Raw genomic sequence first — 25,663 nt, 5'->3', positions numbered from 1 at the left:
TCAACCTATTGATACATATTTATTTTTTTATCAAGTACCGAATCTAATTCGATTAAAAATATACTCAAATTAACCTCATATTTTGTCTAGTCCAGACAAAATAATGACTCAGCGTGTATTGTTCGTGACGTAAATCACAAACGGAAATCGTTCGCAAACTTTACGGCCAACTTAAAAAAATTTGAAATAACACAAAAGTTAAATGAAACCGTTTATTTTAGATCACTGCGTAATTCTGTAAAATTCGTTCTCGTCGCACTGTTTCGGCCATACTGCGTTGTGTCATGCCGCCGGTCTAGATCTCCGCGACTCAGTAACACGAAAGCGACGTACTGTTCAACATTTTCTGTACTTTTAATAGAATATTAAATGTATTTGAGGATTTACGTGGTGTATGTTGAGAGGTCCGTGGAGCGAGTTGAGCGGCGGCGGCGGTCCTCAGGTGTGAAGTGAAGCGTGGAAATTGGTCTTTTGAGACGCGGAATTAGTTCTGGTTGAAGTTCGTGTGTTAGTGCTGCAGATAACTGTTTACTTGGCGTTGTTTGGGGAGTTTTATTTTGAGTGATTTGTGTTAAATTAAAATGAGGACTAAACTAGTGTTAATGAATTTAGTTTTAAGAACTGAAAATCCTGACGAAGTGATTGTCGATTGAAATTATCAATTGATTTTAGTTTCGTGTTGTAAACAAAACAATTAGTTCTAGATCTCCTTCCTCGAAGTACTTTTGATTTTAATTCATTATAACATACTCATGCAATTGCAAAACGTAGCTATATCTGTTAACACTTAATACAGAGCAACATACCGGTCTAGCACTTAAAATTGCCTTAAATCAGATGAAACCAAGTCAATAGTTTGAAGTAAATGAGACAGAGATATATTCCATCTCTCATGACGACGAGCAACCTTAACTCCTTAATTGTTTATAACGATGAGGTCAAGATACAATGTCGGGTTGTAATGACGATTGTAATGATATGTACTATGATTTGAGGCATACGGTATGTAGAGACGTGGGTTTGACTCTCGATTCTTGAATCGGAATTTGACCTTCGTGCTGATAGACGAATAATTGAATTGTTAACTAGATTCATTATTTTTTTGAATTGTCCGGAAGAGTAAAATTATTTATTGTATTTTTAATATATCAACGAATTTTTTTTTTCTAAATAAGTGTTGTCGGAAATAGGTGGTCGTAAGAAAGAAAGGCATTTTAGAAACGTATTTTGAGAATGCATATTTACATTTCCATTTTAAAGTACTTATCCCACTACTGGACTAAATGGTCCGCTTGCGTCTCACAGATCATTCTTTACTTTTTAATTTCTGACCAAGCAGTACTGACTCCTATAACATTGTGACAGCAAGTTTATTCACCCTTACTCTAAATAAATTAACCTTAACACTTTCCTATCCACAGAGGAATCGAAGAACGCCGCCCGCATCTTCACGGAACAGTCATCGAACCTCCTTGAACGCCTGGACGTTCTTGAGAGACAGCTGCACGAGAGGATAGCCAGCCACATCCCCCGAGACCTCGACACCCTGGAGCACCTGGTCCTGCAGCACAAGGACTGGGAGACCAGCGTGCACGCGCTCAACAGCGATGTCGAAGAGGTGCAGGCTACCTTCAGAGGTATGTTGGTCTTTTGTGATTGGTTTTTGCTATTTAAGTTATAGTTGTGTGTAATACTGCATAGCTTAGTCGCTTTCTTGCCGAGTTCAAAAAGAAAGAGGTTGTCAATTGCCTCTGTATGTGTTTTTTAATAATATTTGACATGTGTCTTTTATTAAGTTAAGGATTCAGGTTTAGGGATAAAATGGGAAAAAATTAAGAAAAAAATTGGAATATCGTTAGTAGCATTTAAGTATACATATAAAGTTAAGTATAAAGTAGAGCCAACTTGAAAAATGAGAAGAAAGTTAGAATATCGGTAATAGTATTTATTATTTTACATCAACTTATAAAAATAATGCCTCATACCTTGAAGTAAAAAGTTCAAATTTTACTACAAAAGTCCTATTTTTTGCGAGGTTATTTAAAGAATTGCCATTTTCCTAATCATTGATTACGAAACATTCAAAGCAGCTTCTCTACAAATACTTGACAAAATAAACATAAATATTGTTGTCTCCGCAGGCATCGCCCTCAAGACGCCCGCCATGAAGAAGAACCTCGACAAGGTCATCGGCAAGTGGAACGACATGCAGAGCAAGAGCCAACTGTTTGTCGAAAGGTAAAATTTATATAAATTAATACTAGCTGTTGCCCGCGGGCCCGCCGGCTACTAATCGAAAATTATCCCTCGTGAACATAAAATTGAGATGAAATCTATCTTATGTATAAATCCTGGATATATATATACTGTGTACCAAGTTTTCTCTAAATCCGTTTAGTGGATTTTGCGTGGAAGAGGGACAAACATATACATAATATTGTAAACTTTCACATTTATAATATTAGTAGGATAAGTAGGATTTTAATGCAAGTAAATAGAAATGAAAGCATTTGTGAGATCCACGAGTGCTTGCCCTGAGGCCGGGTGTCTTAGTATATGTGATTTGAATGTTTGTGAAACCCCTTGCGACACAAGCATTCAAAGCCTTAATGTGGAAGACGATTAAATGAGACGTATAAAATAAGCGATGTACTGTACTATAAACATAACAATATTCATTTTTAACATAACACATGTTTATCCAGGCTGAAGTTCGTGGAGATCGTGGTGAACAGCATGGAGGAGAACCACCAGACGATATCGGAGTTCGAGATCAAACTCGCGCAGTTCAACGACCTGCCTAACGATGTTGAGCTGCTGAAGGATGTAAGTATATATATGAAGTTATTGTAAACTTTGATGTTAATAGTAATTTGAGAAATTCTCCGGAAAGAATGTTCGAGTGATCGATTCCCATCTTTTGTCCTCTAAATGATATAAACTGTTTAACCGGTTTTATATAAAAAAATATACTGCAGTGAGGTCAATAATCAAAAAAATGAAACAACTACCAAAAACCCTCAAATCTTGCAAGTAATGCATCAGATAATGATGATGAGACTTCTGTAAAAGCCAGCGGAAGAAAATCTTTTATAAAATTTCGGTTTAAAGAAATTTATTTTACAGTTCATTTATAATAAGAAATAGGTAATTACATTTCTGATAAAATATTTCATTGAATACATCCAAGTCAGTTAACCCGTTTAAACGCTACGGTGTCTCAGACAGACACGGACATATTTTAATTACATATCATTATTTATAATAAGAAGCTAATATTTATGCTGAATTCCCCTCCCCAATAGATGCACGAAGACCTCCTCCGCATGCAAGTAGCAGTGAGCAAGCAGCAGATCCAGGTCGACCAGATGAACGATGACGCGGAGAACTGCAGGCGCCTGGTGGAGACCTCGCGAGCTGGTCTCCCGCACTCCTCGCTCCCGAGGGCCGGGAAGCATATAGACCTGGAGAGGCTGGATAAGGAGGTCTCGCAGCTCAACAATAGATGGAATAATGTCTGCACTCAGTTGGCTGAGAGGTGAGCACAGTTTTAATAGTTGTTGGTAGCCTCTGATTTTGCCGTAGTTTTGTCACTTTTTAGGGCATAGGAACTGTAAGTCGATTTCTCATCGAAAAGATGTAGCCTATATTAGAACCTACAGCTGGGCAATGACATTTCGTTTCTTCTTCCAAAAAACAGTCTTTGCAATTTGTATCGATATACGTTGTATATCTGGCAAGTGATTATGACAAGATTAGTGCAAAATTAATAGATTTTATTTTGAATTTTCTACTGCTTTTAATTATTTTCTATATCTCATACTTACTTACTTAAATATTTTCTTAGACTCCGAAGTTGCGAAGCCGCGTATCAACTCCTGCGCAACTACAACGCCGGTTTAGAGAAGGAAGCTGAATGGATAGACGATGCGTACAGCAAGTTACAAGCACAACCACCCATCGAAATCAGGCCAAAAGAGCAATTCGAACCAACTAGGGTAAGAGTTTCAGGAACATATTGCAAAGTAAAAACAATTTTATGAACAGGACAACAGGTGCCAAAATCGAATACAGGAGTTATCTCGACGAGAAAGATTATTTTTCAGCCTGTGTTTTACTGGATCATGTTGACAGCGAAAGACATCAAGGAGAAAGGACCAAGTCCCGCAATTGGGTCGAATTAAGTTTAATATTATTTCACAAAGTTCTTAACATAAATTCACATATTATTAAGGTGACTAATTTAGTCGATAATTTATTATATACTATAAACATACAAGACAGCATGTGATAACAAAAAATATATTAAGAAATCGGTTTTGGATTGTGGTCCCTCGGTTTGGACTCTTCACAGAGCGCATGTTACATATAATTTCAAATTGTCAAGAAAAACTTATACTACGGTTCAAATTAAAGTGGTTGGATATTATAATCTAACTAAAGACTAAACCTCACGAACAAACCAGTATATCTTGCACTCAACTAATTCTAATACCACGGGGTTTGTGGTCTCCACAGAATCTGCTCACGAGCGTCGTGGAGAGGACGCCTAAGATTGAGAAGGTTAACGTTGATGGTGGCAGATACATACGAGAGGCGAAGGTAAATATCAGTGTGACAATGGAAATACTAGACTTCAGTTAGCCTGTGGCATTTTGTGGATAAGTACTTTTGGAAGACTTTTTTTGTACTATGAGCTCTTTTATGTCTGCTGGAAGGGCGTGTAAGTGGGACAGTGCTACGTGTAGTGCATGCTGTCTCGCTTGCACACTAAATTCAAATATATTGTCTATATTTATGAGCTTATAGCACAAGTAAGGGTTGAAAAGATTCCATTGTTTAATCCAAAGTTTCATACAATGGGATTAATCAAATCTTAATTTGACTGACTTTCCTCGAAAGTGCTAACTGAATGTCAAAGAAATCGTCAATTGTTTAATGAGAGGTATTGTGTGAAGGAAGTGAGTTCGGTCCAGCGTTTCGTTCCCGCCTTGTCTCTGCTTCGTTCTTGTCTATGGGTCTTCAAGTCTCTTCGTATGTCAGAGGTGTTTTAGGCTCAACACTTGCACGTAAGCTTCCGCCCTTACAAAGTAACGCTTGCGAGTTTAAACTAATCGATGCTTCGCTAATCAATTTATATCGATTATAATATCGATCGCTTTACTAATTCTAATCATCTGAATGCGTGATGTTTGTGTGATCGACACTAAAATATGAAAAGCTATGTATGTAACTGCTGATTTTTTTCATTTTATTGTAACTAAAAATGTAGATTTTTGAGTCTACAATGTGTTAAAATTTGTTTGGCACTTCTAGTTTTTTATAACACTACCGCTTTTAGAACTTTCTTGGAGAAGCCAACGGCGTCCTGGCGAAATAAAAACGCCGCCTCATATATGGAAGTAAATTTGTAATTCAAATAGTTTTTTGTAAATAGCTTCCGAAAATCGACAAACGAGTTCATTGTTCTTACAAATGTAAGCTTTGCATGCCTTGTTTTGGTGTCTATGTTGCCAGACTGCAAAATACTCTATACACAATTTGAACACTTTCTATGGGTTTTCAAGGCACAATCTCTGCTTAAATGTGCACGAAAACTGGGTGCTGTTCTAGTGAATGCACTTTGGTGTTGCACGCTTTGAAAATACCTGTGTACAAAACAGGCTATTCGTTTCCATCCAGCATGACTTCATCCCTGCGAGCTGGACTAGTGTTACCAGTTATAATTATTGAATGAATGGGCAAGATCTGTGAAATACAGTTTTTATTTAAATTTCGTTTTTCTGTTACTGTTTTACAAGACAAACGTTGTTTAAATAATCTTTGACAGATGTTATGAAAGTGAATGTCATGAATGTATGATTTATAAGAGATATGGTTGTACAATTTCGACTTCTGCTGTGTGACAGGTAAAATGAAAGGTTCAACATTAATTCTAATGAACGCCGTTAAAAGTAGACTGTTTTTTGCGTACAACCTATTCTGAACTCTAATCCTAAACTTGTAAGACTGAATTTTGCTCAACATTTTTTCGTAATCGGTCAGATAGGTATAAAAAAGCAGTCTGCTTCCAAAACTAACAGCAAAAATAACCCGCTTGACCCTAACCCCGAATAGATATACTCGTCGAGGTGCCAGAGGTACGCCGAATGGCTTTGCGACGAGGTCCATCCCTCGCTGGACATGCGTCAACTGCGGAGACAAGCTGACGTGGACCTGGCCGAGCGACTCCGCAGCAGGGGCCGAAGTGACCCTGAGCGAGTCCCCATCGGGTCCGAAGCTGTCGCCAGGGAGCTTGACGAGTTGAACGCGAAGTACCAGAGTCTAATGGATATGCTGTATGAGAGATTGAGACGGATTGCGACCGCCAACCCTGGAGATATTGTTACTTTGGTAAGTGGATTTTTATACTTATTCTACAAGAAGTTTGGAATATAAACGTCTGAAGATTCTGATATTAAGTGTGGCACTACATAGTGACATTAATGATATCACCATTGTAACGCCACGCTGTATTCGCGCTTAGATATTTTCGGATGCTGAAATATAACTTAGTTTAGTGTAGTTGTTGATACCTGATATTCTAAGTTCTTTATTTTCAATGCGGCAGCCATTCGCTGCGATTTTAAGCCCAATTTTTACGTAGTTAAAGACTACTTTTGTATAAAAAAGTTCGATGATATACATTCTTAGAGACGTTTTCTACATTCTCAACCAAAAGTTTCTGATGTGTAACCGTGCAAGAGATATAATCGCACTCAAAATTAGATGACGTTTCAGTATTTGACCATTAGGATATTGAAAATGTTTTTATGAGCTCATGATGTCTTCCATCAAATGATGTCGTCACGTATTTTTTTTACTTGAAAAGATTGACTATTGATTGATTGATCGATTCGTAAAAATACCGGAATGTTTAATTAGGAATTTATTAAAAAAAACCGAAGATGATTAACTAACTGGCTTTGGACCATCAAATTTGATTATTCAATCTCTTAAATAAAATAAATAGTTTAATTTATGATTGATAATAAAAGCACGAAATTTAGTTATGTAGTTTTTGATTTATAGAAGAAATAAAATTTATTGGTCTGGCAATCAGTGTTTAAAAACAAGTCAATTGGAAGCACTAAAGAGTTTATGATTGAAATTAATACAACCTCTGTGGAGTCTGCTAATGAGAGTAGCATAATGCGTTTTAAATTATATTGAGGCACGTGTAAAGTGTAGGCAAAGAATATTATTACTTCAGACTTTGCCTGAAAACAAACAAAGGATAAAATTTAAACGAAACTAGGACATTTTAATTACCCCTTTTGTGCGTGAGTTAGTTTGTTTCGATGCATGGATGTTTGTTACTCTTTCACTCAAAAACCACTTCATAGATTTGGATGAAATTGACCACATAGATAGTTTAAAACTTTCATTGTCATATTTAATATATTCATCCCGATTTCATGTTACAGCTACAGTTTGTATACTTATATGCAGAACTAAATTTAAATAAAACAAAAAACAAGTTTCCTCGTTTTATAAGTAATTTAATCAAACCTCATAAATCTTCAAAAATATTTTGCAAATAACTGCTGGAACAAAAACAAGTTTGACAAGAAAACGTTTCATTATAATATGTACCAGACCAATGTCATTTTGCTATAGAAATGTTCGTTCTATATGACCTTAACCATGAATAAATGAATAAAAACCACAAAAATGGCGTCACACATGAAATATGGACATAATTATGTGGCTTGGTTATGTTGTCCTGTGTTATAAAGAACTAGATGAACGTTGCATTTGTATTTAACTGAAAATATCTAACTGTTTTTCCTTATATTCGAGAAACCTTTAACTTTATTTTGATGATATAAGAGAAACATCGATAGTAGGTATTTAAAATTGATTTTTTATCAAGGCTTTTTAATGGTTAAAGGAAATAATACCAGACTAGTCAACTTACTAAACTACTAAACAACTTGCCTTATTTTAATTTACAAGAACTGAAGTGGTCTATAGTAACCGTAATTTGGTATCCTGGAATCCTACTGCTAAGTCCTAAAGTAATGGGGCGGGTGAGGAAGAGAGATGACGAAAACAAGAGTATGAAACTTTATACACTTTTTGAACGTTTTTATAATTGTAAACACAGAAAAGTCAACTCTTACAAAAAAAAAAAAAACTACACACGAATAAAAACAAAATACTATTTATTTAAACATGCGAGCGCCGGCGCTTTGACACAGTGTATCCGTGTCACGTAGTTGGAAAACACATCACTCAAGCACACGTTTACCTAATTCACAGTGCGTAGTGATGTCACCATTAGGTCATCAGACCTCGGACAAGGCTGTTCTTAAATTGAAATTGAGACGTTAAGGATTTTTGAATTTTAACGATATTTTTTTGTTCGAATTTTGCTGATTGGTGGATTTGCTGAATTTAAAAATGTCGTGTATTTTGTAAACTTGTTTTGCATACGCAACTTTTTGTTGGTTATGTAACTGTTTTGTTATGAATCGCAAAAAATGTCTAGGTCATTGCTAAATCAATTACAATAAGAATAGAATACGCGCGTGATAGCAAAGGTCAAATGACATTAAATAAAATAAAACACACCCAAATAGTGTTATTATTTCCGCATTATACACCTACAAAGACAAATATTACCAAAACAATTATGACCTCTATGTATCTTCATTGCATCTAACAATTAGTAAAAGACCATCTATTACCGACCCACTTCAGTTTGTATAAGGACACGGCGTGGGCATAAGGACCAGTTCTCTATTCCTATATGGAAATGGCTTGATTAGACTCAAGACTTTATTATGATGATTTCATCGTAGGCATGTTTGCTATTGGGTTTCTAGTGAACTGCTAGAACTATCTCACGGCTATTAACTACATTGCTTGCTAATAATAGTTCAGTTTGCGACATCCTGGAATAGAGGCGTCATTGTTTAGCTGGAATTATGTTAAAATACATTTATTTTATTTCATGGCCTGTCTTACAGTCTAATATTGTACTGTACCACTTTTGAAGTGATTGCTAGTGCTCTTTAGTCATAGGCTAAGCTAAATCTACTTTATCTGCTAGAGTGCTCAAGTAAAGTTCGGAGTTGTGCACTAAGCCTTAACTATTAAATGTTGTTTTCTGAGTACAGATTACTTATGGTGATATGTTTCCTCTGTTCTGTAATTCCTACATACAATATACTATTTTGGATTCCGGTCCTTTTATCCGCAACCTTCCAAACAATCCCACAAATAAACATTAACTACAAAACCTTACTTAACGTAATACAGAACCCACAGATAACAAAGTTTGGGAAACAAGTAAAACAAAAAAGGCTTCACAATAAAACCAGCCAGTTGGCACGCGGGCCATTGACCCGCATTTTGCCCGCAAAAAATGAATGCATACATCTATGCGATAGTTCAATGAAATCTAGAAACAGCCTTGTCAAATTCTCGTAAAAGTATTTGCACTGTTTTTGTTTATGAGTAATATTTATAAGGAAAAATATTTATTGATTCAGTTGCAAAAAAGGTCAGCTATATTTTAATGACAAATTGCAATATTCTACTTTACTTTGAACCTTTGAGACGTCTTATTAAATGTAACGAGACCAAGAGAAAAAAACAAATTGGGGTTTGAATATTTTTTTTATGCCTACTTTAATACAAAAGAACAGGTATACAAGCTACTTGCAAAATATGAAAGGCATAACAAAAAGAAACCTATACCCAACAGTGGGTTGTACAAAGCTGAAAATTACCCAAAACTGTCTTTGACATAATAATATCTGACCATTTGAAACAACCCCCTGGTTTATCAAAAATGGTTTACGTGACTCCATCCTCGTAAACACGAAAAAGTCATGACGTCACGCCATTAAAAAATCAGCTACATTTTTAAAGTTGTTTATAAACTTTTGTTGAACTTAGTTTGGTATAAATTATACTATTGTCTGTTTATCAAAGCCATCCATTTTGATCTGTTTAAGAATCAATCAGAGAGAATGAGGCAATTTGTTGTAGACGGCAAAATGTTTAAGTAATGTTTTAAAAGAATTGCTGAAATGAATCTTTATTTTTTTGGTAACAGTTATTCATAAATAGTATTACTCTTTTTGGTATCAATAGTTTGGGTATCATTGCTTTCGATATTTTATTGAACTCCAGTTTTTAATGTGTATGCGATGATTATTTTTAACTTAGATTTACGGATCAAACATCCATCCCTGCAACAATCATCAAAAAGTAATATATAAGCCTAATGCTAAAACGTCTTTTTTCTAAACTTGATCTGTGCTTAGATCCGTAAAAAATACCGTAACAAAATTGAATTTAAACTTAACAGTGTAACAGCAAGATACCTAAAACTTCAAGATAACCAATCCAAAAAAAGTCAGTTTACTAGATACTCAATAAGCTATCTCGCCAATCGGAGTTGACACTACAACAAACTCGTGAACACGCGTCGTTCGAGATAAGCTCTATTTATAGATGTTACTGAATTTATTGAACCGCTTAATGTAAGTTGGCTTACGTAACTGTAAAGTTATGTATTTATAAATTATGTTCGTTTTCCTTTACAAGTTAAAGCACTAATACAAGGAAAAATGTTCACGGATGAAGGGATGTAGTGATTGGATGGATGGGAAAGTATGAAATATTTATCGGCATGTATGTTTATTATCAGATATACACTCGTTCGAGAAATAACAAGGGTAATAGACTGGTCCTTATACCCGAAAAAGGCATAAGCAAAAAATCCTTAAAATCAAAATCGACTATAAATATGAACATTTTTAATTGTATGGTTTGTAGAAATGTCTGCCAAAAAGACTGGTCCTTATGCCAACATCCCAAATGTATGTAAACGAAGAAATTAAGTGCTAGTCCTAGAACTTATATAAGAAAATATACAGAACGCCAAAATAAACGTGCATTAGAATAAAATCAACAGACATTAAGAAAAACAAATCTAATTTGCAAATGACGTCACGAGTTACTCATAGAATGCAAAAAGTATAGTTCTGCGGAACGGTCGCGTAAGCGTTGAGCAATAGTTTGTTGCTATTAAGAACTTTTTACTGCAGTTTTATTATGTTAGTCACACATTAGAAGTAAAAGAGAAACATTTGAATTGAGATTTGTTTTCTAATTTATTCTTTTAGATTCTGCGACTAACAGGCATGTTTCAATTGAGTTACGATGATTTAACCGACTCCAAAACATGACAATAGGTCAATATTGGCCACTTTAGTTAATATGAACACATTTTAAACATTTGTTTTGTTCATTATTAAAATGTACCAAAAACATATTTCGAGATAATTAAGAGCGATGATGTAAGCCAACAATTAAAAAGTTTACTCAGAATTACTGTCTGAATAAATTAAATTTTAACTTAACCTCAATAAAACCGTTTCTTCGAAATTACTTGAATTTGCTAATTAGGTAAACAACCTTAAAATGAAGCGGTATTTTAATCTATAAAGGTACATGGTATTCTTATGAGCTAACGGAGTCCCACAAAAAAATACGAAAATTATTGTCTCTAACTTCAAAAAGCACAACTTTTTCGTTAGTTTTTGCCGTGACCTCAATCGTACCCTTAAATTATAAAGATCAAACGGAACTGACAGGACACCACATCCGTCCGACATCCGTAATTGCTTAAAGGGGTAGAGAAATACACGAATTTAGATATTGGTTAACGATTTTGAGGTTTTGTCGAACAGTGACACGGTTCTAGTAAGAAATCAGTTTAATTGGAGATAAGTATTAAATCTCTTTTCGTATCAAGTGTAGTTTAAATTTTGAGATTGTTTTCATCTCGTTTTGCAATTACTAAGTCTAGTTTGAATTTCGCATATGAATGCAATGCGTCCCAGGTAATGCCTCAAGTAGCTCTAATTTTTCATCTAGCCTCTTTCGACTTTGAAATAAAGATTTTTTTTCATTTGTATGACAATAACTATAGTTAGTTATAGTTGTACTGTATGTAATATTAAGTTCAAAGAGTTTAAAAAAGTACTTCATGACAAAACGTAACAAAACCTCGCCGAGCAAAACTGTGATTTATTTTCAATTCTTATTTAATAAATTTCCTTCCTACATAACCTGCTGTTCTTAATGCCCTGTCAATTCAACCTGCATCGCCCACGCTGGCTGGGGTAAGACTCATAGCGGTACCGACACGATTTACACCACGACCGTTAAACCACTTACCGTCAGTAACACCCACATAATTAACTCAAACCTGCCAATTGCAATGGTGTATCCTTGCTATTGTATGCTGAGGTTCACTTATAGGACCAGTCTGTTCAAATACAGGGAAAATTGGATCAGTATTTTACCTAGTCAATTTTGATTGATGGATTCCTATGCCTTGACCGCTTTATAACTTAAGTTTTGAAGGCAAAAAATAACTGTGACCTTAATTCACTTCTGGGATCTGGGATACCTTTAAACAAAGTCTTTCACGTAAAATGTTTTAGTTCTTAATTGTACCTCGAGTTAAGAGACTTCCTTACTCTCTTTAAGAGTTCTTTACTAAGTGGAGGGTCATTTGCAGCTAATTCGTCACCTCCCTGCTCTGTTCTCATTCATATCGGATCAGAAAAATTTACATTTCATATTACTATTTTATAACTATTCGCCTTAAAGGAGCCTGGTCCTCTTTCGACAGTTTTTTTTTTCTAAACTTAGCTTCTTTTACACGTTGTCGAGCCCACATGTGAACTATCATAATAAATTTAAAGTTACCAAAGTCTGTTTGCGCGAGGAATTCATAATTATTACATCTAGGTGACGTCATCCCCGTATGGCGGTCGTATCAAGGTTTCTAGTTGCGTATAAAATGTATACTGTTTTGTGCATGTGTCATTTCATTTGGACTATTTTATTTAGCTTCAATGGGTTCTTCCCCTTAACGTTTCCAAAATTAGTTCAGTGGACCTACAACGACGCACACTCTTCGAAATCATTTAATGGTTTTAATGAGATAATTTAAGTAAAAAAAAAATTGTCTGTACAAATGCAGTATTGTGTTCACATGTTTGCAGAAAATAGTGGACGCCAGCGTTTTGATGTATTATTTGTGAATAACACGACACTAGGTCTGTTGTAATGTCCAATTAATATTACTAGAACACACTGGTTCGCTGTAACTCATAATGTCATTTGTCACGCAACAGAAAATAGACAATGATGTTTCACAATAAATACAAAAAAATGAAAACTTCTAGTATTAATTTTCAACGAAATAGAGCAACTTTCCGATCGTTTTACAAAAATATATCGTCTAAATTAAAATGACCCTCAAAGGTTACCGATTTTCGAGTTAACCCGCAGCGCAGTAGATTTCATAGCTAAAACAGGGTTGGCCTGAGGTCGCCGCAATAAATGCCAAGGTCGTATTAGTTAGACCGATAACGTCTCAAAACAAACTGCCGTGCAACGATAAGAAAGTTACGAGAATTCGCAATACTTATGTGTGCCTATTGAGTTATGTGATTTCAGGCGTTTTGTAGGCATAGTAAAGTTTTCAAAAGATTGAATGTCGTGAAGAATATCAATGTTCTTTTAAATTTGATTTGGAAATATTGTTGAAATGGTCGTTTAGTTCCTGAAATAATATAATAGTTATTTTTTATTATTGTTTTGAAACGACGGACTTCTTTACAAGCTTAAGTGATAGGATTAAAAGTGTCTGTAAATTCTTTGATCGGATGAAGCCTTAGCAAAAATACAGTCGGATCGTTCAGATGTGCCGTCACTCGGAACGTAGGATATACCCATTCGTGATAGCAATAATTTGATACGATGACTATCCGCGTCCGTTTTTTAGTAGCGCGCGTACGACGACCGGCGAACGACGCACGCCGCGCGGCACTAGCCCGAACGAAAAATACGGATTACGAATTGACGTTTCGAATTTAAAATTCGAAGTGAATTATTGTGTGCCTGTATTTGTGAAGTGTGTTTATTTTGTGCAAGCAAAACGTTTTTATTGTGATCTTTATGTGTTTTAGTTTTAAGTTTTTATACGATTTTTAGTACCGCTCATTTAATTATGTTTACAATGATCAAGATTTATAACTACGAGTATCAGTCGAGAAGCTGGCCATAAAATAATAGTTAAATGACGTCCTTAACCGACATTTTATGAGAAGAATACTATAGAAACCAGTTCGAATATATTTCAACGATTATAATCGCGATGACAAATAGGTCTCTATAGCAAAATGACTAAAAATAACGTAATTCTCTTTAATACTAGTTATACACGTATATTTTTGTTTTCTTTACAACATGGCTTCAAGGTTGTCTGCCAATAGAAATTACGTGAATATATTTAGATATTATCTTGAAAAGGAATTAATGAAATTATAACCTAATTTCATCGTGGAATTCTTTGAATGGTTAACAATATTCTATGATTCTTTTACTTAGTGATTTTATCATCTTCCTCAGGCTTAGAATCGTCAAATCCAAGTTACATTAATTTAAATGTTAACATTGGTCAACAAACACTTTAATTTTAGGCTCATATCATCAAGGACAATGGTAAGGATGCTGCTTATTATGAAATTAAAGTAGCACAAATAAATAAGGAAGGAAAAATACACAAAATTATTCAAAATATCCAATTGCACAATGCAAATGAAATATCCAATAACATTGAATGAAATAAAGGTATCAACCAAATTGTAAACATGCCCATAAAGTTACAAGATAATATTATATCATATCGAAAGCAGTATAAAGATAATGCACTTGGCATTTATCAAGTTGAACCGATAGGTGCAATTCAGAAAATTACGTGGATCGATAAGATACGGAGTAATGCTAGGCAATAAAAATTTGGAAGACATTAAGTAGAATTCGAATAAAACCGGAACATCAAACAAACTTGATAGGAAAGAAAATAGTTTCTATTTTTGCTAATGTAATCTATCGTCATCTGCTGGGTTACCTACCATTGATGCTTTAGGTTTTCAGCCGTTACTGGCTTCATCTGAATTTGATTTTGGTTAGCTCGTACCTATTGTTCCAATCCATCCTTAGGTAAAAGAGTATCCCATAGTAAGACTCGTAGCAAGAATGATAATGGCTTAACGAGTGATGGTCATCGGGGCCAACATTGGTTATAAATCGTTAATTATACTTTTTATCTTGTAATCAATTACGAAAATACAATGTAACATACGATCAATACCCAAAACGACTTGAATGCTTACCGTTTAAACAAACGTTTAACTTAATTGCTCCCGTTTAACATTTTTCGGTGCTTTCAACGATCATCGGCGATTACCACTTCTTAAAGTAGTATTATTGTGATTGGGGAAGCGTGACAAAACACTATAAGGCGTAGAGTGGCCTCTCTCTTCCACAACAGCAGAAACATTACTCCAAGGGGTAATAGTAGGACCCATACGCAATGTAAAATACCGAATAACGTTTACGACTACAATTTCGATATAAATATCCTAAAATCTCATTATACTGTATCGAAAGCTGAATTTTATAGGTTTTCCACTCAAGTTTGTCATTCATATCTAGTGCTCGCTTAACTTATTCAATGTCAAGGCAATTTACTTGTGAACCTTGACATTTGTTTCCATAATACTTATCTAGTTGGATCTAATGTCCATATTGAAGGTTATGGGACAATAGTTCTAGTTGATCGTTGGATCGTTAGCTGTAGTGCTTTATTTTATTTACGATTTAACTATTTTAACTGAGTTAGAGAAGACGGGATTTTTGCTGTAATACAGTATTCCTCATTTTTATCAGAACCACTTTGGATAAAGTAGTCATAATCATCACTTCAGCTGTGACAACCTCTTCAGAAACATGCATGTCTGTTTGTACCTTTTCTCTTTCGTCTATCTTTCACACTTTTCCTGTCATGACCTCTTTATTGTTTATTCCATATTTTGCAACTGTTTCACCTTGAAACTTATTTACTGAAATGGTCATTGCATCACTTACGTCATTATCCCCGTGTCCTTATTCGTTACGTGTAGTATTGTTTTCCGTTTTTCCGTCTGTCGAACGTGTTATGCCAATTGTAGAAGTGTTTCCTTCTGTAGTCTGTTCTGCTGTTTCCAGTGAATAGATTTTTTTGACCATAGGCTAATCGTTTACTTTAATGAGATTTCGACCTTAATTGTTGTTTTTCCTTCAGTTAAAACCCTTTTTTATTATTTTTAATGTTCATTATTATAGAACTAATAATATGAAGACTCAACGAGACTTTAGAACGAAATTATAAAGAAAATTATAGTTAGGGTACTTAGATAGGTAATGTTTATTTGTATGCCAAGCTGTAACCTCTGCGTTCAAGAGGTGGGTCATTGAATTAATCAAGGTGACACAATAACTGCTGAGGGGACACGTAATACAATGAATAGACCTTATGGCTCATGTAATAAAGGATATTTTTGAATATTATGCCACCGGCAAAGAATTAATAGATATAGTCACTTTGAATAATGAATTTATAAGTAAGATTGATTTAAAGATATGGTTTTAATCCTTTTAGATTATGATTATGCAGGTTTAATTCAAAGATATTACTGCAATTATTAATAGCTTCTGTTTTATTCTACATTACGATATTATATTACGTTATACATGAATAGTGAACGTGGACAAAATTAATATGAATTTTCTTATAATCCTGAGTGTACAATCTGGTTACATCGTTTTTTCTAATAATTAATTGACTTTTTGAATACTATTTAATTGATAACTTGACGTTTTAACTAGGTATCACTGGTAGTGGAATTAAAAAGGAAATCGAATTTCATATGAACTCCCAACGTATTAGTGCAAAAGTAAATGGTCTATCAACGGATACGTAGCCCTACCTTCAGTATCTAGTGGATTATTAAACATGTGGTAGACAATGCTTTGAGCTCTCGCGTATTGTCTGAACCATTCATGCCATTTGGCAGCCGATGGCAAACGTATTTGGTTCAGAACACGTGCCAATACCACTATTTATACACTAACGACATTTGTCGCACCAAAACCAAAACGAACTGATATTCGCTCCTTGATAAAACGATAATTACTCTCTTATCTATATATCCAGTGTTATTCAAATAGTATTCGAGCGACTTTCGTCGTTTCTGCTTGTGAAATATGGATTATTTTTGCTTCTTATTCGTGAGTTATATTATTTGTTTGTTTATGTTTATATCTGTCATTGAAGTCAGATCTAGTGGGAAGATTATGATTGTTCTCATTTGTTTTATTCTTCATACTTTTCTTGATATCCCTAACACATGCTTTGTCTACAAATTTATCCCTTATCTGTTGTGACGAGAATGGTTTATCTTGTATTATGTTTGTTGTATCGTTGATGCAATGTTATTAGGTCACAGCCCATTTACTTTGTTTACGTTGTACGAAACAATTTTAAGTGCATCTTTATTTTTAAATTTTGGATGGTTACGCTTGGTTAAATTCCAAAAATTTACAAGTCATGTATTTGTGTACTTATGCCGTCTTAAAACACACTTGAAGTCTGAACATAATAAAAATAAGATTTACAAAAGCAGTTATACAAATAGTAATATTTATGTTACCAACAAGGTCTTTATCATCATTTGTAATATTTTTTCCATCATATCTTTAAATGGAACTGCAACAGCAAAATCAACACTTATACTATCGTTAGCAGACCGTTTCACAATCAAGGTTGGCTAAAAACATTTCTATTGCCAGCACTGAAAGTGTTTTTACTGCATGAAGGTTGTCGTGTGTATACATTTCTAGTGTAACGATCCCCTATGCAACGAGGTTATTAGTCATTGACTATCGATTGCTTAGCTAATATATTCCGGATTGAAAGTACATTGGCTTTGAAAGCTTATTCGTTCTTTACATTATGGTAGCTTTGTTTTTTATTCACCCTTTTCCAGTCTAAATTCATCTACCTTCCATTACATCTGTTCAAACGCAATAATGACGTTGTATAATGGCTTTTCTCAGTTCAAATTTTAGAATATCATTTATAATATCTCCAATATTTTGTAATACATAATATATGTATGTTTATCTAATTAAGACACAATTTATTTTTCTACGTTACTGGTCTATGTTGATGCAAACATTTCCAATTTCCTCCATTCTTCGCTATGATTGGCCTATCTTTCCAGTCTAGATATTATCCAACTGTTGTTTACATCAGCATTGTATTGCAATACTACTTTCATATACCTAGGTAACAGGTGTATGTAATGATTGCAATGTTTCTACTCTATTATTATCCGTTACTCAGGTGATTTCAAATAAAATGTTTTACTATATATATTCCTCCATATTTTCTCCACTCCTACGCTGGATTCTGACATATCTACTGTTATTGCGTAAAGTAACGAAACTGTGGATTTATATTGTTATTTTAAAAACATTGAATAAATAGCTACTGTTTTAACTGGGTCAACGACCTTAATGTTTATAGCATCAGAATTTATATTACGTTGTACACACGCAACGACAGTCGCTGAAATGAATTATTCGTGATACAGTGAGCTGAAACTGTTCGAGTAGTTAGTTTACTTTCTTTTAATTAGTCTCGGTGTATGTAGGACAAAATTGGATCGATCAGTCATTCTTCAGAACGTTTCAATGCATTAAATCTCAAGTGTAGATACACCTATCGAATGATGTTGCATTAGGTGTATACAAATATTTTTATAAGTATAGTTAGAGTAACAGTTTGTTAATGTTTAAGCGTAATAAACTAATAGATTATAAAACATTACAGATATTTAAATTTAATTCTAGATCGACCCATAAATACATACCTAACCGCTTAGCAATTATGTGCGAAAAAGCTAAAAACTCAAATATTAGTATTGACAGTAGCAAACTCTAAGATCCGCAAAACATGAATGAATAGAAGACCATAATATATGACTGATGTAACGTATTTGTCAGAAGCAAACATCCAAAAAATATACACACAGCAATAACACTTCTACTCCAACGGATTAAAGCTCAAATTAATATTTCGATCTATATTAGGCGTTTGATTATGCTACTAACCCTCTGACAAGGTAAACTTCATTTTTTGACGGTGAAACACTTATTTTATATTAGCTGTAAGATGTTATATGACTTATGATCAAACATTAGAATAATATTGATCTTGATTTGGTTCTATTTAAGTAAATATTTTTGGGGGTCCCACAAGGCGATGTGGTATGTACGATACTTATCTGCTTTATTAGTAGACATGTGTTCTTGTATATGGCTGGTTACGTTAAGACTAGATGCCAAGTGACATAGACTGGGAAGAAGGCAGTGAAAACACTGCCCTATCTCTACAACGCTATCGTGAAAGAATTTTATAAAAGATAGCGCTTTCTATTTCCGCTCTGTTTATAAAGAAAATGTTTGTTATTCATTTTATACATCAATTGGTTTTTAGATCGATACTAATTAACTTTTAAAAGCGAAACTCGTCTCGATACGTTTGCTACACTCATTTATATTAATTAAAGTGTCGAAGGAAGGAAGGGCTTAAGGGAACTAAATAGAAAACTGGCTCTGTTTACTGCTGATCGTAATAGTTAAGTTTTTAATGTTGAATAAGGACTTAATTTTGATGACCTATCGCATTCAAACCCGGTCATTCATAGTATATCATTAAGACTCAAATTCCTACGTATGCTAGAATATATTTTCTGTCAAATAATTTCTTTAACTTCTTAAGCCTCATTTCAAATAATAAGTAAATAATAGAAGCAGTGCAAAGCAATAACAAGGAACAGTATATCTGAGAATCATCAGAATACCTAAAAATATCGATGTTTAAACTAGTTCTCAACGCCGACATCGAATTATTCATTTCCATTGATGAACTCCAAATGTTACAACAAAACATCACTCGCCGTCCATTCAAGAACTAGTGGGAAATATAAATAAACAAGTGAATCCCGATCAATACACATGTATTAATAGAAGCGTGAAATCCCGGTATTCTTAGAACTTTCTCTATACAGCTTCACACGTTCACGATCAGGCTAAAAGACGAAAATAGTACAAATGCAGGTGATTATCTAAAGATTTTTGGCACTATTACTTAAACAAATCCCTACTAATATTATAAATGCGAAAGTAACTCTGTCCATCTGTTACACTTTCACGTCTAAACCACTGAACCGATTTCAATGAAATTTGGTACAGAGATAGAGTTAACCTTGAGAAAGTACAAAGGATAGTTTTTATCCCGGACTTTTGAAGAGTTCTCTTGGAAACGCGATATAACCGACATCCACGGGGGTGAAGCCGCGGGCGAAGAGCTAGTAGTCTATAATAGCAGATCCTAAAGCCAAGTCACAATTCTTAAATCTTTATAAAACACTTAAATGAATGGAAATGACATTTCATTTCGAATAGTCACGAGAATTGGAGCTGTCAACTCCATACAGAGGAACGTTTTCTGTCAATGCTAAATATTCTTGAAGTGTCACTTGACTGGAAAGACAGTAGTAATCATTGTGAGCTGTAATGATCTATGTCATTTACATTCAAGTCTACATCTGCTGCAAAGTTTTGTACTAAAGTCAGTACGCTTGTCGGTAACTTTATTGTGTGCCGCCCACGCGTTTGCATCAGTTTTGTTTTAAACAGTAACTGTTGGTCCCGAAATAGATGGCGTCGTGAAGATAGATTCTTCCGGTGTCAGAGCGTTGTACACTCGATGTGTTCTGTTGAACTTGCTGGCAGTTTTGTATTAAATTTTACAATAATCGTAAATAGTATACCAAAATTATGTATAGAAAGCTAATATGGTGGTATTAGTATCTATAGCTTCCTTTACAGTTTGTGTTTATGTAACGTCTCCGTTTTCTGATAATATTAAGCAGTTTCAGCTAATTTGGTTTCAACAGTCCAAAATCATCAGCCCCTAGAACCAGCAATACCAGCCACCGTAGCTTATGAATTTCCGTATAACATAAAAAATAACTATTTTGTTTTATTGGTCTGACAACCAGTCTTACTAAGGGTTATCGTGTTGCCCAGGTAACTGGGATGGAGAGATCAGATAGGCGGTTGCTCCTTGTAAAACACTGAAAAGTTCCCTACGACGTAGTCATTCAGTTTCGTCAACATTATTACCCTGTCCATCTCTCGTCGCTAGAACCGTGATGTGTGAACGCCTCGCATTGTATTCGATTACCTAACATCTTAACACTGGTTTATTCTTGTCCCTTACGATACTCCTTACTCACATACCTATTTATATCACGAGTACTTACTAGTACATCGATAAATATTTACGTTAGCACCAATCTATGAGTGTTTACTCTCGATTTTTATGAGGTATCGATTATATTTTGTTTGTAATCGATTTAAATAACCGATCTTCTTTTTTATGAGTTTTTAGTGTTGGTTTTGTTTTTAATCTGTATCTGCTTCTATTTGTTCAGTATTATTAAGGATTGTCACATTTATGTTTTTTCATCCATCACTTGTATCACCTACAATAATCTCAACTATTAGCTTGAGTTTAGTTTCAAAATCTAGATTACAAAACAAAACCTACCTTATTATTAAGACAATAAGATACATATTGTTATAACTCATATGATTATGATATAGTAAAATATGTTGTATATGTCGAAGCGTATCAGAAAGTGTTGGAATGTGTTCTGCGCTATTAACCACAATGACTTGTAATCTTATTGCCGTTTCTTATTTATAGGCCTATTCGAAAGTAATTTCTTATATATTTACGTAGACAGACCATTTGTATGAAAAACTTAAAATACTCGCAGTCTAATTCAAGATAACAGGAGACAAATTATGAAAGAAAAAAAGCGTTTAGAAAAGATATTATATTATATTTGAAATTCAACTTTATCTCCATTACTGAAAATACAAATTCGAATTCACATAACACTACAGTTATAAATCACTTTAATATTCGTATTCTTATAAACATGTCGAGACTTTGAGAGTACGCTTAAAGATAGGGTTGAAATATTTATGAAGTAAAGGGGAGGACAGACAAAAATAAAACAGTATGAAACAACGATGATAACGTGATTAAAGAAAATGGTTGAGAATAGTACTTCTTCATTGATCAATTTTAAAAAAGGGAAGCGCGGTCACCCTTCTTTCGTAAGACATTCTTATCTAGACTTGTACCCGATAGGGCGCTTAATTCTTTGCTGTTTTGGAGCAAATTGTACAAGCATAGAGAACCACAAAATTATTATCGTGAATAGCCCGATGAACTGTAATATAAATAATTAATTACGATCTATTGTCAACGCAGCATCCTTACGCCCTTGAGTTTGTTTTGCTTCAAAATAATGGCGCCGTTAACGTATAAAATGTTTATTCTAGTCTTTCAAACATAAGTAGGTCAGGGAAGAGCTAAAAATAAATAAATTGAATCTTAAAGAGTATTAAATAAGTCCTTTTGTTACCAAAATATATGTCAGAGTGGTGAGAGCTGGGGGTCGGCCGGCAGGCGCGGCGCCGCGGGTGCGCGCGCACCCTCCCCAGTTTCCACCGTAGTATCGAATCGGCCAGTCACTTTTCCTAACCTCAAAACTGAACTACAAACAGCTGTTTCGTAATTTCTTGTTAAAAAAATACACGTAATACATTCAAATTACCTCACGGACAATCAAACGGGACGTCTAGACGCTTCGGATGCCATTACGAAATAGTTTAAATTTAGAACCTGGCGATATTTTTTTTCAATTTACGGTTTTCTTGGCTTTCATTCAGTTTCCAGCCAGCTGGGATCGCGGATAGCTGTTTTCTTTGATTAAAAACTATTTCATTGTTGATCTTGTAAAGTAATTAATTAAAGTTACTTTGCTTTGCTAATTCTAGGTTATTGTTAAACATGACAATGGTTTACGTACTTATAATATGAAGTGCAGTGTTAATTGTGAGACATGTGTATGTTTGTGAAACTTATGAATAAAATATATTAGTGTTGTGTTTGTGTAAAATGGAGGAAGATTACGAGTATGACTTCGCTTACGAGTGCCGGGTTGGTATTTCACTGTATTTTACTCAAACAATTTCGGAAAAATAAAGACGTCAGGTGCATTATTTAAGCACGTGACTGCCTACCCCACCTACATAAAGTATTCTCCTACAGAATACACAAATTGAAACTCATTTCGTGACCTCTTTTGCTCTTGAACTCAATAAAAACAGAATACATTTTATTTTATTGATAACACAAAACAAGTTGCCAATACGATAAAAGCCGGTTACTTCTTAGCAAATGACAGGTGAAAAGTATGTCGACACATTATAAAACTTTTTTCTTGTAAATATGGAATATGCACTTTAATTATTCAGTTATTCAATACATTAAGTCATTCAAGGTATGAATACCAGTTCAGTCGACGTTGCCATATTTGAAAAAGGCTAAATTTCGTAATATCTAGTAAGTTGGCCTGCAGCGGTCACTGACCTCGGTCGATGCAAGTTTTTGCGACAAAATGTCTTATTGCCGCCGGCACCGACTTAAACTATACAATGTAGGAATCTTGGTACAGTTTAAAACGATTGAATACTTTTAAACATGTCTATCTGACAGTCCAATATAAATAATACGTTTTTGTAGTTATAGTTAAAGCGACGGATTATTTTATTGTTGCAAAAAGATTTGTTTTTCTTTCGAATATTTTTTAAAGACTTTGTATTATCATAAGTAGGCACTTAACCGGTAATGTACTAAGATATTATTATGCATACGATGTTCAGAAAGTACACCAGTATTGTTGCATTTTTGTGATAGAGACAGCGCTATAACGCATGTCTGTTGTATTACTCCCACAACTACAAAGAAGATGACACTAGATCTAATTCGTACTGTGGTACTAATTAGAACTAGGCTCCGATTGGGAGCTATCGACGCTGATAACACTGATCTTAATAATATCTTGGTTTGATTCGATATTATCATTTCAAGAATGAATCGAGAAAATAACATAATATATTTTGCCCAAAGAATTAGCAAACCATACAACGTGGTAATGCAGCCACTGGGCTGCCTTCTGGCCACGTTTCCTGACTTTGGCAGGGATGAGGATGTCTTTTTTGACGCTTTGTAAATAATGTATATTTTTCTTTTTATATTGATATAGTTTTAAAAATTTAAATATTAGTTTAGTTTAATTTATTTAAAATTGTTCACAATACTTTCTTTTGTATAATTGATTTTCATGTATTTGTATATTTTTCAATAGAAAATAATTGAATCAAATCAAACGACATCAAATTAGGCTACTCAGTAGCACATTATAAAGGTGAAATTACATTGGACAGCACTTAGTTTCACTCACCTTTCACCGCTTCAGTGTTTTCAAAATCAAAAATAAAACTACAATAGTCTCGGAAGTAAAACGACATTACTGATTTGGCATGTGTAAGCTCCGGTTCACTAGGTCAGATCTCGTAGTAATAATTGTAGCAACATTACTCGTAGAGGTTCAAACTCTACGGAATCGTAGGCTTATCTTAGCGTAGGTTTTATAAATGAGTTTAATTCTAATCTATTAATAATGAACACAGTAGTTTATAAATTGATTGCAATCTAAATAATCGATTAACGTATCACTTGTAAAGTGATGTTTTTATATAGATATGTAATTGATATCTATCTTAAAAGTATTTGATATTATCCATTTTTTTTAAATTTTATCGTGTTGTTATTATAAAAGAAGGATACATTAATAGTATAAAATTTAACTACGATAACCGAAACGACGAAATTAATTGACTCTTTGACTACTACTCCAATGAATTATTTTTTAAGTAATACCCTTGAATGGTAGCCACCACCTCTTAAAGCAATAGTTTATATTCCAGTATAGTGATAGCATTGTCTCCCTTCCACAGCTTCAATAGTACTCCTTCATGTGCTTATAGTAGTAGGTTCCATACCCAAGCTATGGTAGTTTATCAAAAACATAATGTATCATGCAAATATTCCGGCATTTATCGAATCAATCAAATATATTAAGGTATCGTGACACAATCCGCTCATAATCATAATAACTTATTGTTTTAAATACTATAGAGAACTCACAATAGACAATATGAGTGACCGAGAGACCCGCAGGTTTACTTATGCTCTCTATATTAACGAGCGTCTACGTGAAAATCGGTTTGGGATAAAGACTGTGTTTTCTTTTTTATAAATAGTGCAGTCGTTATGTTTATACGTTTAAAAGTATGTTAAATTAAGTGTGGTTGTTGAAATGTTGTGAGGAAAATAATTAGTGAACTCGTTTTATTTAAAACGAAAGATGAAATCTAATATGCGCGTTATGTTGAATTATCTTTAAAGAAAGTCTCGATAGAGTTAGCTAATTAAACCAGTTAGAAAGAAAGAGTTAATAATGACAACAAGTGCGGATTTCAAAGTTATGTGACGGTAGCTTTTGACAGTGGATAATGTGTCGTTTTTTTTTATTACAGCGTCTCGTCGAGGCAATGGCACCTCGTTCGGCGCGGTCCTTCCGTCAAGAGTTCAATATGCAGGACTTGACCACAGAACACACGTATACTTCGCACTATACCACAGAAAAGTAAGTAATAAACTTAAGTATAATGAAGTGATAGTGGCCGAAACGTCCAGGAATAATAA

At 34.2% G+C, this 25,663-nt stretch overlaps 1 protein-coding gene across 31 annotated transcripts in view; it reads left to right on the top strand.

Moving 5' to 3' along the window:
• LOC113494126 (microtubule-actin cross-linking factor 1) overlaps window positions 1–25,663 on the top strand; it is a 213,712-nt gene that overhangs the window by 114,299 nt on the left and 73,750 nt on the right. For 27 of the 31 annotated variants that reach the window (XM_026872294.1, XM_026872309.1, XM_026872291.1 and 24 more), the window contains 8 exons: window positions 1,422–1,637; window positions 2,142–2,238; window positions 2,706–2,826; window positions 3,306–3,538; window positions 3,848–3,998; window positions 4,519–4,602; window positions 6,118–6,393; window positions 25,495–25,604. In XM_026872294.1, the coding sequence (XP_026728095.1) occupies window positions 1,422–1,637; window positions 2,142–2,238; window positions 2,706–2,826; window positions 3,306–3,538; window positions 3,848–3,998; window positions 4,519–4,602; window positions 6,118–6,393; window positions 25,495–25,604 (1,288 nt within the window). Of the gene's footprint in view, window positions 1–1,421; window positions 1,638–2,141; window positions 2,239–2,705; window positions 2,827–3,305; window positions 3,539–3,847; window positions 3,999–4,518; window positions 4,603–6,117; window positions 6,394–13,707; window positions 17,191–22,887; window positions 23,051–25,494; window positions 25,605–25,663 lie in introns of those variants that run through there. The other 4 variants (XM_026872307.1, XM_026872308.1, XM_026872302.1 and 1 more) reach the window with 4 other exon arrangements.

Source organism: Trichoplusia ni, chromosome 5, assembly GCF_003590095.1.
Source record: "Trichoplusia ni isolate ovarian cell line Hi5 chromosome 5, tn1, whole genome shotgun sequence".
Classification (NCBI taxonomy): domain Eukaryota; kingdom Metazoa; phylum Arthropoda; class Insecta; order Lepidoptera; family Noctuidae; genus Trichoplusia; species Trichoplusia ni.
The sequence above is the reverse complement of the archived record's forward strand: the minus strand, read 5'-3'. Positions and strand labels throughout refer to the sequence as shown.